Raw genomic sequence first — 12,964 nt, 5'->3', positions numbered from 1 at the left:
TATACAAAATACTTCAGACTGGTGGCTTCATCAACAGACCCTTACTCCTCCCAGTTCTGGAGGCTGGGAAGTCCAAGATAAAGGTACAGATTGGGTTCCTGGTGAGGACCCTCTTCCTGGATCGTTGACAGCTACCTTCTTGCTGGGTCTTCCCTTGCACTTTCCTTGTGCTCATGGGGAGAGGGATCTGTTTTCCTCTTCTTATAATGATCCCACCCTCATGATCTCATCTAAGGCTGATGGCTTCTGAAAGGCCCTACCCCCAAATACCATCACATTGGGGGTTGGGGCTTTAACATAGGAATTTTGGTGATGGTACAGGTTGGGGGGTAGGGCCACAAACATTCAGTCCATAACAGTTTCTTTCAGCCAGAATGGGAAGTGCTCAATCTCGTGGCCACTCAGTCTTTATAAAGGTACCTGTGTCATGTGGACACTTGGTGTAGGTGGCTCCAAGATGTTCCCAATTCCTTACAGGAAGAAGAATTTAAGCACTGACTTATAAAAGTTAATAGCAAAGCCCCTTTGAACAGCCCTCCATGATCAGACTGGTTGCACTGACTTCTGTGGGCTTCTTGCAGACCCTGTTCTTCAAGCTGGAAGAGTGGCATCTGAGGCACAACTGATTCACTGAGAACAATTATTTCCCCTTATCTCCCTGCCCTTCTCCCCAACCCCTTTTTTATCTGCAAGTAAATTTAAAAAGGGGGGGGGGAATTACATGTGTGAATCGAGTAATACCCAGAATACACCCAGAAGCACATTCTTGGAGGCTATATAAGGTTTCGTAAGCAGAAGCATGTTTGATTAGTGTGGCTGTGTGGAGAACAAAAACCATTATCCCCAGAAACACAAGGCCAGAAGCATTTTTTCTTGGAAATGCAGAATAGTTTAAAATATTGCCATGGGGCAAGGAGATTTTACTCTGGCACGAACTCACTGAGTTTTAGTAAAAAAAAAAAATTTTTTTTCCAGATTTGATGTTGATAATGTCACTCCTCAATGTGTCCCAAGGGTTAGGTTATGGATTCTTTCTCAGTCTGCAGTGAACTGCCTCTGTCCAGCGGTCTCCTCTCTTGTCATGGAAACCCAACACTCCAGTCTCTGTTTCTGCGTCAGAAGAGTGGTGAAAGGAATTGGCAACGTTGATAAGCTATTACGCTCTGTGTATTCGTTTTGCCCTGTGAATGGCTGAATGCTTTAACAAGCTTATCAGTCCCACTTATTTAACAAATGTTAAAAACCGGAACTGTGGTTCCAACAGCTCCAAAGAAAACAGGACAAGGGTTGTAAACTTGAACATTTCCTTCTTGCAGTAAATTGGAGTTCAAAGAAGCTACAGAATTGAGTGGTAGGCATTTCACGCGTAATTGTAGGCAACAAAAATTTATTGTTAAACATTCCTTTAATGGTTCCTTCTTGACACAGTGTGTCCTTTATAGCAGAGGGAGTCTAGATCCAAACATTGAACTATTTCCAACTGAGGTTATCAGAGATTATCTGCAGAGCCAACGAGTGCCGAGATCTCTGCTGGTTCCTTGATTTTTTCCCAGTACTGCCTTTTCTCTGTACTCGCTTCAAATATCCAAAGAACAGCATTGTAAAATACAATAGAAAGAACAATGGATTCAGAATTTTTTCCCATCCTGTTCATTTATTTGGGGCTACACCAATCCATGTTTCCTAAGGTCTCATCACTCAGCAACAATTACCAAGGCTCCATAATCCATTGGATTGACCAAGTCTGGCTTACATTGCAATGTAGGAAGTAAGAGCTCTCTCACAGGAGACCTAAACTCTAGGAAAGTAGATAATAGCTGGATGCATGTGTGACTGTCACCAGTGTATTCAGACCCATCCATTGCTTATAGGTAAATAGCTCTGGGTACATCTCTACTCAGATATCTGTACTGAGGTACCTAGGGGTTGCTTGGCTGGTTGAAGAAGGCCTGAGATTGTATGGTGAAGATATCTGTGGGAATTTTAAACAGAATTAATGTCACGGAGGGTCAAAGAGCAGGGACCTTCCTCAGGGGATATGTAGGAGAAACTGTGGATAAATGGCGTCCAGGGTAAAGGTACTGATGAAAGCTATGGCTTCAGGGTCCAGGGTCTCCTGAAACGTATCCTTGAGCCTCTAGGGATCTGTGGAGTCCAGGTTAGGAGCCGCTGCTGTGCCATCTGCCTGCACAGACAGAAAGCTAGTGTGGTACAGTCCAGAGAAGGCAGAAGAGGGAGCAGACGGAAGGGAAGGCGGTTCTGCTCTGAACACGAGAGGGAAGGCTGAAAGGATCCAGGGTCCCTGGGACGTTCCTGGTAGAGTGCCTCAGATGACAGGAGGCCTCCTTGGAAAGAGTCAGCAAGGACATCAGGCTGTGACCCAGAAAGATCCCAGACACCAGAGGCTGACTGCCGACTTCTGCACACATCTCAACAATTCTCACACGGGGCTGAGGATTTCCTTCTCAGCTGTTCACTGGGAAACAGATTTCATTCATCTGAAAGCAACAATGACTTCATGTTTGTCATCAGGGAGTCCAGGCCATCTACAGTAATAGTATTCTATTTTTATCCTTGGTGGAAAGTGGGAGTTGCTTCTTTGGCTTATAGAGCCCTTTCATCCTCACAACGAGCCTGAGGTCAGCACTGTACAGAGGAGCTGAGGCTCTGGGCAGTTTCAGGACTTGCTCTAGTACTCTTGGCTACAGTGGGTAGAGGCATGACTCCAAGCTCATTGCTCTTTTCATCATACCCTCTACTTGGTTCTTGGTCAGACAGGTCCTACTTTTTTGTGTGTTTAGTATTTCACTGCATCGCTAATGCTCACTTTCATCCCTGTGACAAAGATCACCAACTACTTCCCTGCTCTCTGCCTCGACCACTTGTTTGATGGTGTTGGGTATCTTGCAAGCAGCTAGAAGGCACCAGGATCTGTGACCCACCTGAAATGTGGGCACTAGGAACGTATCACTCCCACAAATGGAGTCCTCTGGTTACCCCAGAGTGCGGCCCAGGAGCTCTGCTTCCTCTGCCCCTCCATAAGGAAAGAACGACCAATCTATCCAGTGCCAGGGAACTTTTGCAAAGATGCCAAGGTACCCTGACCCTAGAAATGACAAGGTCCAGAGAAGAAATTCAGCTCCAAAAGGAATAGGAGTGTTTGGAGACCCAAAGAGCTGTTCCTGGAGAACCTCAGGCACATAGAAAATGAGAAGCCACTGACAAGTGGGACAGCTTTACTTCCCTTGACGTAGGAGCTGCTATATCAGGATCCAATGTCTGCTTTGAAGGGAACCTCCCTGTTCACACCAGAGCATTCTGTGGATACCTGTTCATGGCTGAGAGAAGGCTCTGGATGAAGACAGAGCAGAGGGTGGCTCGCAAGAGGATTACTAAGCGTGCCTGTCAGGGGTGATAGGGACCAGACCACAGGAGAGTCACATTATTTTGGGAAATGTGGGGATTACCACATCAGTGGAGTGTGGTGACGCCGACCTCGTGAGACGGGGAGGAAGCTCACATCCCACAGGGGGGACTTCTGGGCAAAGGGAAGCCACCATAACTGAAATCGGGGAATCAATTCTCGTTCCAGATCACCAGGCCCTTGGACTGCTGGGGTTTCTACGTTACCTACTTATTTGTGGAGATGAATTTTCTTTTCGTTCAACAAAATCTTTTGTTTGCAAAGCTTGGACCAAGTTACAGGGTTGTCTGGTGAAGGAACTTCCCCAAGTCTCTGCCCATGATTTTGACTGAGGCCAAACTGCTTAGGTGCACACTTTGCTGGCGCCAGGATTGTGCTACTATACAGTTTTCTTCAGGTGAAATCGTTGCCTTGTAACCCTCCTGATAGGCCCACAAACCAGCAGGATTAGTGTGTAGGTCACCTGAAAAATCATGTGAACGCCTTACAATATGCAAGTCTTTGTGTTTAGGGCAACTTAGCAAAGGGAGGAGCTTCCTGGGAACTTCCTGTGTTTGGCATAATCTTCTGTCAATGATTTACTTCCTTCAGCACTGTTGAATTGAAGGTTAGGTGGTGATTTATCAGAAAGTGTTGCAGGAAAAATCTTGTCATCATTGCTAAGACGGCAGTTATTGGCTAACTACAAGTTTCTGGCTGGAAGGTAAGCTCTGATTTACTGGATTTGTATTTTCTGAAAGAGTTACATGTCAAGCAAAAAATAGACTACTGATGAATGGAGATCTCTGCTGTCCTGGAGTTGGCTGGAGTTAGAGCTTATGGTGAAGAAGAGGGTGGTACTGCAGGTAACTGCTCAGAGCCTGAGCTTTGGGGACAGGCAGACCCTAGTTAAAGTCATGGCTCCGCTAACTGTGTGATCTTGGCAAGCTATTTAACCTTCAGTTTGCTGCTTCTTAGTTCTATTAGTTTTTTGGTAAGTTATCTTGGATTTTCTAGGTAGGCAATCATATTTTCTACAACTAGTGATATTTTTGTCTCTTCCTAATAGTCATAGTAGAAATTCTTTTCTCTTGTTTCACTGCATTGGTTAGACTTAGCAGAATGACGGTGAAAGTAACAGTGATAATGGACATCCATGTCATATTCCGGGTCTTAATGGGGATATTTCAAATGCTTCACATTAAGGATGATCATTGCTATATGTTCTGGTAGACATTGTCAGCTTAAGAAAGTTTCCTTGTGCCTTTTAAAAAGCATGAATGGATGTCAAATTTTAGCATGCTGTTGTTAGCATCTACTGAGCCAAAATGATCATACAGCTTTTCTTCTTTAATCTGTGGAAATAATGCATTTCATTAATAGTTTTCCTATTAATTCTTTATTTTCCTATTACAAATCATCCTTACATTCCTCAAATAAAACCTAATCAATGCACCTTTCTTTTTAACATTGCTGGATTTGATTTGATCATATTTTATTTAGAATTAAAAAAATCAAAACATAATTATTAGAGAAATGCGTGAATGACATATCACCTTTCATCTGTCAGAATGGCTAGCATCAAAAAGTCTACAAATAACAAATGTTGGCGAGGAGGTAGAGAATAGGGAACCCTCATACACTGTTGGTGGGAATGTAAATTGGTGCAGCCACTATGGAAAACAGTATGGAGGTTCCTGAAAAAACTAAAAATATAACAGAAGTACCATATGATCCAGCAATTCCACTCCTTGGTATATAACCAAAGAAAACAAAAACACTGATTTGAAAAGATACATGCACCCCAATGCACATAGCAGCACTATTTACAACAGGCAAGATATGGAAGCAAGCCAAGTGTCCATCAAACGATGAATGGATAAAGAAGATGCGGTATATACATGTGTATATACAATGGAATTATTACTCAACCATAAAAATAATGAAATTCTGCCATTTGCAGCAACGTGGATGGATCTAGAGAATATTATACTTACTAAAATAAGTCAGTCAGAGAAAGATAAATACTGTATGATATCACTTACATGCGGAATGTAAAAAATAATACAAATGAACACACACGCAACACCAAAACAGACTCAAAGGTAGAGAAAACAAACTAGTGGTGACCAAAGGGGAGAGGGAAGGGGCCAGGGGGCAAACAGGGGTAGGGGATTAAGAAATATGAACTATACTAGGTATAAAATTGAAAAGCAACAAGGATATATTGTTTAGCAAGGGAATTATAGCCATTATTTTGTAAGAATTTTTAATGAAATATAATCTGTAAAAATACTGAATCACTATGCTATACACTTGAAAGTAATCTCATATTATAAATCAACTATATTTCAATTAAAAAATCTAAGCTTGAAAGTGATATTCAGGTATCATCTTCTTGTGTGCTATCTTTATCAGGTTTTGTGACTATAATTTTTAATTAATAGTGTTGATTTTAGGGAGCAGGACAGGAGAGAGGGGTGGACATGCTGATGAAGCTTCAGCTCTCCCTGTCGGTCATCCTGCTGCTTGCCTGTGGCTTCCTCTACCAGTTCACCCAGAAGTCCAGCTGCCTCTTCCCCCACCTGCCTCCCTACAAGTCCCAGCAGGGGCTGGAAGCCCTCCTGGGCCATGGGCGCAGCATCGTGTTCCTAGAGACCTCAGAGAGAATGGAGCTATCCCCGCTGGTCTCCTGTGCTGTGGAGTCTGCGGCCAACGTCTACACTGAGCAGCCTGTGCTGTTACTTATGAAAGGGCTCAACAATTCCATGCAGCTGCCCCCAAACTCCACTTCCCCAGCCCTTTCCCTCCTCTCGGCAATAGACAATGTTTTCCTCCTCCCTTTGGATATGAAAAGCCTGTTTGAAGACACACCGCTGTTTTCGTGGTACACTCAGGTAAGTGTTCAGAGAATCTCAGAATGTCGGTGTTGGGAAGGACCATAGGAAATGGGTCCAATCTAGCCATTTTATAGATGGGTAAACTGAGGGTAAGGCTAGATTGTCAGAGATAGGCTAGAACCCAGATCTTTTGACTCTTGCCTGGTCTTCATTCTACGGTGTTGAGTCCTGATTCAAGGAAACAGGAGAGACTTGATTTAGGCTTATCTTTACCCTGCTGCCTTTTGCTTTCACCTTATTTCTTAGGATTTCTTGAGACTATTCTTAACTGAATGAGTTTCTACATCTTTTCTAGGTGTATAGACCATTCATTTTTCACTGACAGTTTTAAACCCATCTATGTTAAACTTTTTTGCACCTAAGGGGGAAAATAAGGCAATATTTAACTGGAAAATGATGTAAATAGAAAATTCATGAAAGATCAGGTGGGTGCTGCTGTATGAGATTGGGTTACATTGAGATACGATCAAGAAACTCCCGGAGCTCTTAGAATTTTGTAATTTTGTGCGAAACTCCCTCTACCTTTCCCTTTAAAGGACACTTGTTGTGGCATTTAGGGCCCATGATAATCCAGGATAATCTCAGCTCAAGATCCTTAATTTTTTTTTTTTTTTTTTTTGGCCACACCGTGTGGCATGTGGGATCTTACTTCCCCGACCAGGGATCGAACCCACGCCCCCTGTGGTGGAAGCACGGGCCTCCAGGGAAGTCCCAAGATCCTTAATTTAATCACATTGGCAAAGATCCTTTTCCTATAGGAGGTAATATTTACAGGTTTCAGGAATTAGGACCACTGAGTGGCTGTTATTCAGCCTACTACAGTATTTGTATAAGAAAAGAGAAAACTCCTGTCCCACCCTCTCTCATTCACCTGGGGACTGGGTGGGCTGTCCTGGGTGGGGGACACACTTGCACCTTGGGGGAGTCGGGCTGTGGTATCTTCTGCTCCAGTTAGGCTACAATAGGATAGCTGGTGGCCAGCTGTTAGGATGGCCTAGCGTGCCATCACTTGCTGGTGACCACTGGATTTGCTGCACTGATTTGGGCAACTGTAGCCCTTGAAGATGCCCAGGGATGAGTACTGAGGGGGTGGGGAGGGAATGAGCAAACAGAATCCTAATCCCCTTTCTGGTGCTCACCTCTGGGGGAGCCTTGTGTTTTACGTTGATGTTAGTCCAATGCCCACATCAAGGTAGGCTTCCTTCCTTCTGTGCGGCTTTTGATATCTGGGTCTGTTCACTAATAATCACCAATTTACCAAAGAATCAACTTTACTTATTTTTACTGAAAGTAAGTGGGTCTCTGGAGTCAGACTGCCTGGGTTAAAATCTAACCTCTGCCTCTCTTACCTTGCACAAATGACTGAACTTCTTGGTCTTTCCTTTTAATTTTTCACTTGAAAAATAGGACTAATAATAGCACCTATTTCTGAGGATTTGTGTAGATTATAAGAGATCAGAACAGTTATTGATAAATTTTCTTTGAATTTTTGAATTAGATTTATTTTTTTATACAGCAGGTTCTTATTAGTTATCCATTTTATACATATTAGTGTATACATGTCAATCCCAATCTCCCAATTCATCCCACCACCACAGTTATTGATAAATTGTAGCTATTATTATTCATGAGGTTTTCAGCAACTGTATACAATATAATGACGTTAATAGCTCAGGTGAAGATTTCTGCAAAGTCTTAGTGGACTTGCTTTCGTTTGGCTTTATAGTAGAATTTAAAAAAATGTTTCTTTTGTCAAAAGCCAAGGGTCATTGTTTAATCTTTTAATCAACATATTTAAATTCAGAAAAATCTACTGTGTTTTCTGTATTCAAAATTTTAGCATTCCATTTGGGAACACTGGCATTTATAATGGTTTATTTTTATTCGTTTCAAAGTAAATTTCTGTTTTGTTCACATTTCAGCGTTTTCAGTTATCCTTGACTCCTCTGTCTCCAGCTCCATATCCAATCCATCAGCACATCCTGACCGGCTTTATCTTTACCGTGTGCCCAGAATGTGACCACTTCTCTCATCTCCTTTATCGTCACCCTGGTCTAAACCACCATCATCCCCTGCCTGGATTATTTCAACAGCTTCCTAACTTGCCTCTTTGCTTCTGCCCTTGCCCCCTGCCCCCATCTATTTTCCACACTGCACCCAGTGTGACCCCTTTTAGACTAATTCAGATCACACCACTCCTTTCTTTCAAACCTTCCAAATCATTTCGGTCTTTACCCCAGCCTACGGGATCCTCCCTCACTCCCGCCCCTGTCCCCGCTCTGATCTGGTTTCCTACCCTTCTCCCTTCACTACTCTGCACTGCTGTTTTCCTGTTCCTGTACATAGTGAGCGTGCTCCTGCCCCAGGGCCCTTGCACTTGCTGTTTCCTCTACCTAGAGCCCTCTTCTCGGAGGTAGCAGCATGGTTCATCCACCCACTTCATCCAGTGTTCTGTTCGAACACAAGATAAGATAGTGCTGTATCCTGCCCCCTTTATAGCCCCCTCGCCTGACTTTTTTTCCTTCATATTCCTTATGAACACCCAACATATGATATATTTATTTGTTTGTTGTCTATCTCCTGCCAGTAAAGATTTTTATCTGTTTGTTCACTGCTGTATCCTTAGCAGCTTAGAGCTTGGCAAATAGCAAGTAGGCCTTCAATGAATATTATTAAAGGAATTAATTAGTGGATGAAGGCATGGATGCATTTTAAGATTCTTTTATCAATTTCTCAAAGAGCATAGCTATTAATCTATCTTATATTTTCATATTTATTTTTTTTTCTTTATCAGTTCTCAGCACTTTTAGGACTTACCAAAAAATTCTTCCTTCACAGTTTCATATTTGTGGTTAATTTCCATCCTGCTGAAAGTGACTCATAGGGTTCATTGTGAAATCCCTTCTGGGTTTCATCTTTCTACTGCTTTTTTCAAAAAACGATTTCATGAAATCTTTAAAAGCTGCTAAAACCTTCCCATTGATACTGATTGCTGTACACTTTTCACTTAAAGGCAACTTTTTTGGGTGGAGGTAATTTTGGTACATTTGCAATATTGGGCTTTTAGCAAATAGAGTTTTGGGAAGTTGGCTTGCTTCCTGCTCAGCTACCCTGTGCCTGGCCTCTTGCTGTGACATCCCTCCCTCTTCCCCTGCCTGGGGGCTGATTTGCACCTGTTCCTGCAGATCAACAGCAGCGCAGAGAGATACTGGCTCCACGTCAGTTCAGATGCATCCCGCCTGGCCTTCATCTGGAAGTACGGTGGTGTCTACATGGATACTGATGTCATCTCCATCAGACCCATCCCCGAGGACAACTTTCTGGCTGCGCAGACATCTCAGTTCTCCAGTAATGGGGTGTTTGGATTCCTCCCCCACCACCCTTTCCTGTGGCAGTGCATGGAAAACTTTGTGGAAAATTACAATTCAGATATTTGGGGCCACCAGGGTCCCGAATTGATGACAAGGATTTTGAGAGTATGGTGCAAACTCAGAGACTTCCAGGAGGTGAGCGACCTCAAGTGTTTAAACTTCTCCTTCTTACACCCCCAAAGATTTTATCCCATCTCCTATGCAGCGTGGAGGCGCTACTATGAAGCCTGGGACACAGAGCCGAGCTTCAACGACTCCTACGCACTGCATCTGTGGAACTACATGAACCAGGAAGGGAGGGCTGTGGTCAGAGGAAGCAACACACTGGTGGAAAATCTCTACCGTAAGCACTGTCCCAAGTCTTATAGGGACCTGCTTCAAGGTCCAGAGAGCTCGGTGACTGGGGAGCGGGGCCCAGGTAACAAATAGAGCCAATGTTGGGTCGTTGTTGCTACATCGTGGAACTGGCCACTTCCTGGAGTGCCAGACTTTCACCTGATCTCCACTTCCCCTAGGTGTGCGGACGCTCACCCACATATCAGTTACAGTTACAATTTTCCACATCATTCCACCAAAGAACTATTAGAACTAGTAAAGGAATTCAGTAAAGTGACAGTCAATACGCAAAAAACAGCTGCATTTCTAACCACTAATAATGAACCATCAAAAAGAAAAAGAAAACAATCCGAATGACATCTGCATCAAAAAGAACAAAACACCTAGGAATAAGTTTAACCAAGGATGTGAAAGGCCTGCACATTGAAAACTTTAGGACATTGATGAAGAAATTGAAGAAGATACAAGGAAATAGAAAGATATCACATGCTCATGGGTTGGAAGGATGAATATTGTTAAAATGTCCATTCTACCCAGAGCAATGTACACACTGAAAGCAATCCCTACCAAAATTCCAATGGCATATTTCTCAGAAATAGAGCAAAGGATCCTAATATTTGTGTGGAACAACAAAGGACCAGGAATAGACAAAGCGATTCTCAGAAAGGAGAACAGGCTGGTGGCATCTCGCTCCCTGACCTCAAACAATATTACAAAGCTACAGTAACCAAAACAGTTGTGTGGTCCTGGCACAAAAACAGACACACGGACCAGATGAACAGAACAGAGAGCCCAGAAATAAATCTACACGGGTGTGATCAGTTTATTTACGACAAAAGGGCCAAGAACATACAACAGGGAAGGGGCAGTCCCCTCAATAAACAGCACTGGGAAAGCTGGACACCACACACCAAAGAACCACACTGGACACAGTCTACACTGCACACAACAGGGACTAAAACCCCACAGTTTTCTACATCAAGACCTTTCTCTCCTGGGTCCTCTGAAGAGGGATCCCCCCCAGCCTCCAGCAGTCAGTCGCACACAGGAAGTTTCTCCCCACTTTTCCTCACTTCTCTTCACTTTTTTCCTCACCGTTCTCTCCCAGTGGGACCTCCCTGGGACGGTCCTGAGAAAACTGTGCTCCTGTCCGCATGGATGCAGCCCAGTGTTGTCCTCAAGCTGAAACCCCAGCGGGTTCTAAGGAGACTGAGCACTGACAGCTACGTTGCCGTCCCTGTCCGGAAGCCAAAGTCCTACAGGTGCCGGAGGTGGAGCTCCTGGTAGCTGAACGAGGATGAAACTCTCACGTGCTCCCTGTCATAGAGGCGGGATCAGCGTCTCCTGCTGGCAGGGGTGGGGACGTGCAGGTAGCGCATGTCAGTAAGAGTGGGCTTTCTGTGAGTATAATAGAAAAATCCCAAAGAAGACCGTTGACGTAGAAGTATAGAAGTTCATTTCTCTCTCACGTAAAAGTAGTCTGAAGGCAGGCAGATCAGGGCGGGTATGGTCACTGCAGTCATCAGGGACCTAGGCTTCTTCCATCTTCCTGTTTGCCATCCTGCCCATGGTCCATATGGCAGCTTGATCTCCAGCCCATCATTTCTGCATTTCAGGCAGCAGGACGAAGGAAAGAGGAAAGGTGCACTTCCCTTATTTTATGAAGACTTCCTGCGAGTACCATATAACACTTCCTCTTACATCTCATTGACCAGAATGTAGCTGCAGGAGAGGCTGGGACATTCAAGAAGGAAGAGAAAATGGGTGTTAGGATAGGCAGCTAATGGTTTTGCTACGTGTTATATTTACTTTTGTAAGGTTAATTACAGGATCTGTTAGAGAATTGGCTGGGGAAAAAAGAGACTTGATTTCTAGTCCTGAATTTGATATTCATTAAAACATTCAGTCAGTAATATTAATTGAGTCCCTTCTGTGTGTCAAGCACTGATTTAGATGGTGAAGATGCTGCTGGATCAAGCAGACAAGGTCCTGTCTAAATCAGCTTGGGCTGCAATAACAAAGTACTATTCACCAGGTGGTTTATAAACAACAACAATTTATTTGTCACAGTTCTGGAGGCTGGAAGTCCAAGATCAGGTTGGCAGCATGGTTGGGTTCTAGTGAGGATCCACTTCTGAGCGGCAGATGGCACACTTCTTGTTGAATCCTCATATGGTGGAAAGCGGCAAGAAAGCTCTCTGGGGTCCCTTTTATAGGGGAACTAATCCCATTCATGAGGGTTCCACCCTCACGTCCTAAACCTCCCAAAGGCCCCACTTCCTAATATCATCATTTTGGGGGTAGGACTTCAACATCTGAATTTGGGGGGGGGGACACAAACATTCAGTCCATTGCAGGTCCCTAGTACTTACATCTTAATAACTGGCCACATCCCCCCTGGGATAGTGTCCTCTGCTCCCCAGGGTGTCTGCTATTCCCTACTCTACCCCAGTTGGCTTATAAAAGCAAGTTACAAATTCAAATTTTAAAAACTGCTGGCCCTTCTACAGTCACATAAAAGTTTACCTCCTCTTTCTAGGAGGTATGAGAATTAATATTTCTTCTACAAATACTCATCAACCAAGATTTTCTAGAACTTCCTTTTTGGTAGCTGCTTTAACGGAAACATAAGTTTATATTTTTCTCCATATATAAAATTATGATGCTTTTTCAAATGACATCCACCCATCCCCTTTCATTCTGATATTTCCCCCTTTGAGAATCACTGTTCTGACTGTCTTATTAAAAACTACCTGCAAGTCATGTCTCCTGCCCCAGCTTTATTTATTCCCAGCTACTTGCTCTGGATTCTTAGGTCCAGCCTGACCCCAGAGTGAGACTTTGAGGCCTGCTGCTACTCCCCATGGTTGCCCTCTGACCTGTGTCCCCAGAACCCCTGCTGGGTTTCAGCTCACCTGAGTCTCTCCACAGGTGAGGCTTCCTAGGGCTAGCCC

The 12,964-nt window shown here is 43.8% G+C and overlaps 1 protein-coding gene across 1 annotated transcript; it reads left to right on the top strand.

Moving 5' to 3' along the window:
- Positions 1-5,889: 5,889 nt before the first annotated feature.
- On the top strand, positions 5,890-10,103 carry A4GNT (alpha-1,4-N-acetylglucosaminyltransferase). The gene is made up of 2 exons (XM_060010051.1): positions 5,890-6,300; positions 9,489-10,103. Exons 1-2 carry the CDS (start codon positions 5,890-5,892, stop codon positions 10,101-10,103), a joined length of 1,026 nt encoding a protein of 341 aa, XP_059866034.1.
- Positions 10,104-12,964: the final 2,861 nt, after the last annotated feature.

This window comes from Delphinus delphis, chromosome 4 (genome assembly GCF_949987515.2).
Source record: "Delphinus delphis chromosome 4, mDelDel1.2, whole genome shotgun sequence".
In the NCBI taxonomy this organism is placed as follows: Eukaryota; Metazoa; Chordata; class Mammalia; order Artiodactyla; family Delphinidae; genus Delphinus; species Delphinus delphis.
This window is presented reverse-complemented; position numbering and strand designations above follow the sequence as displayed.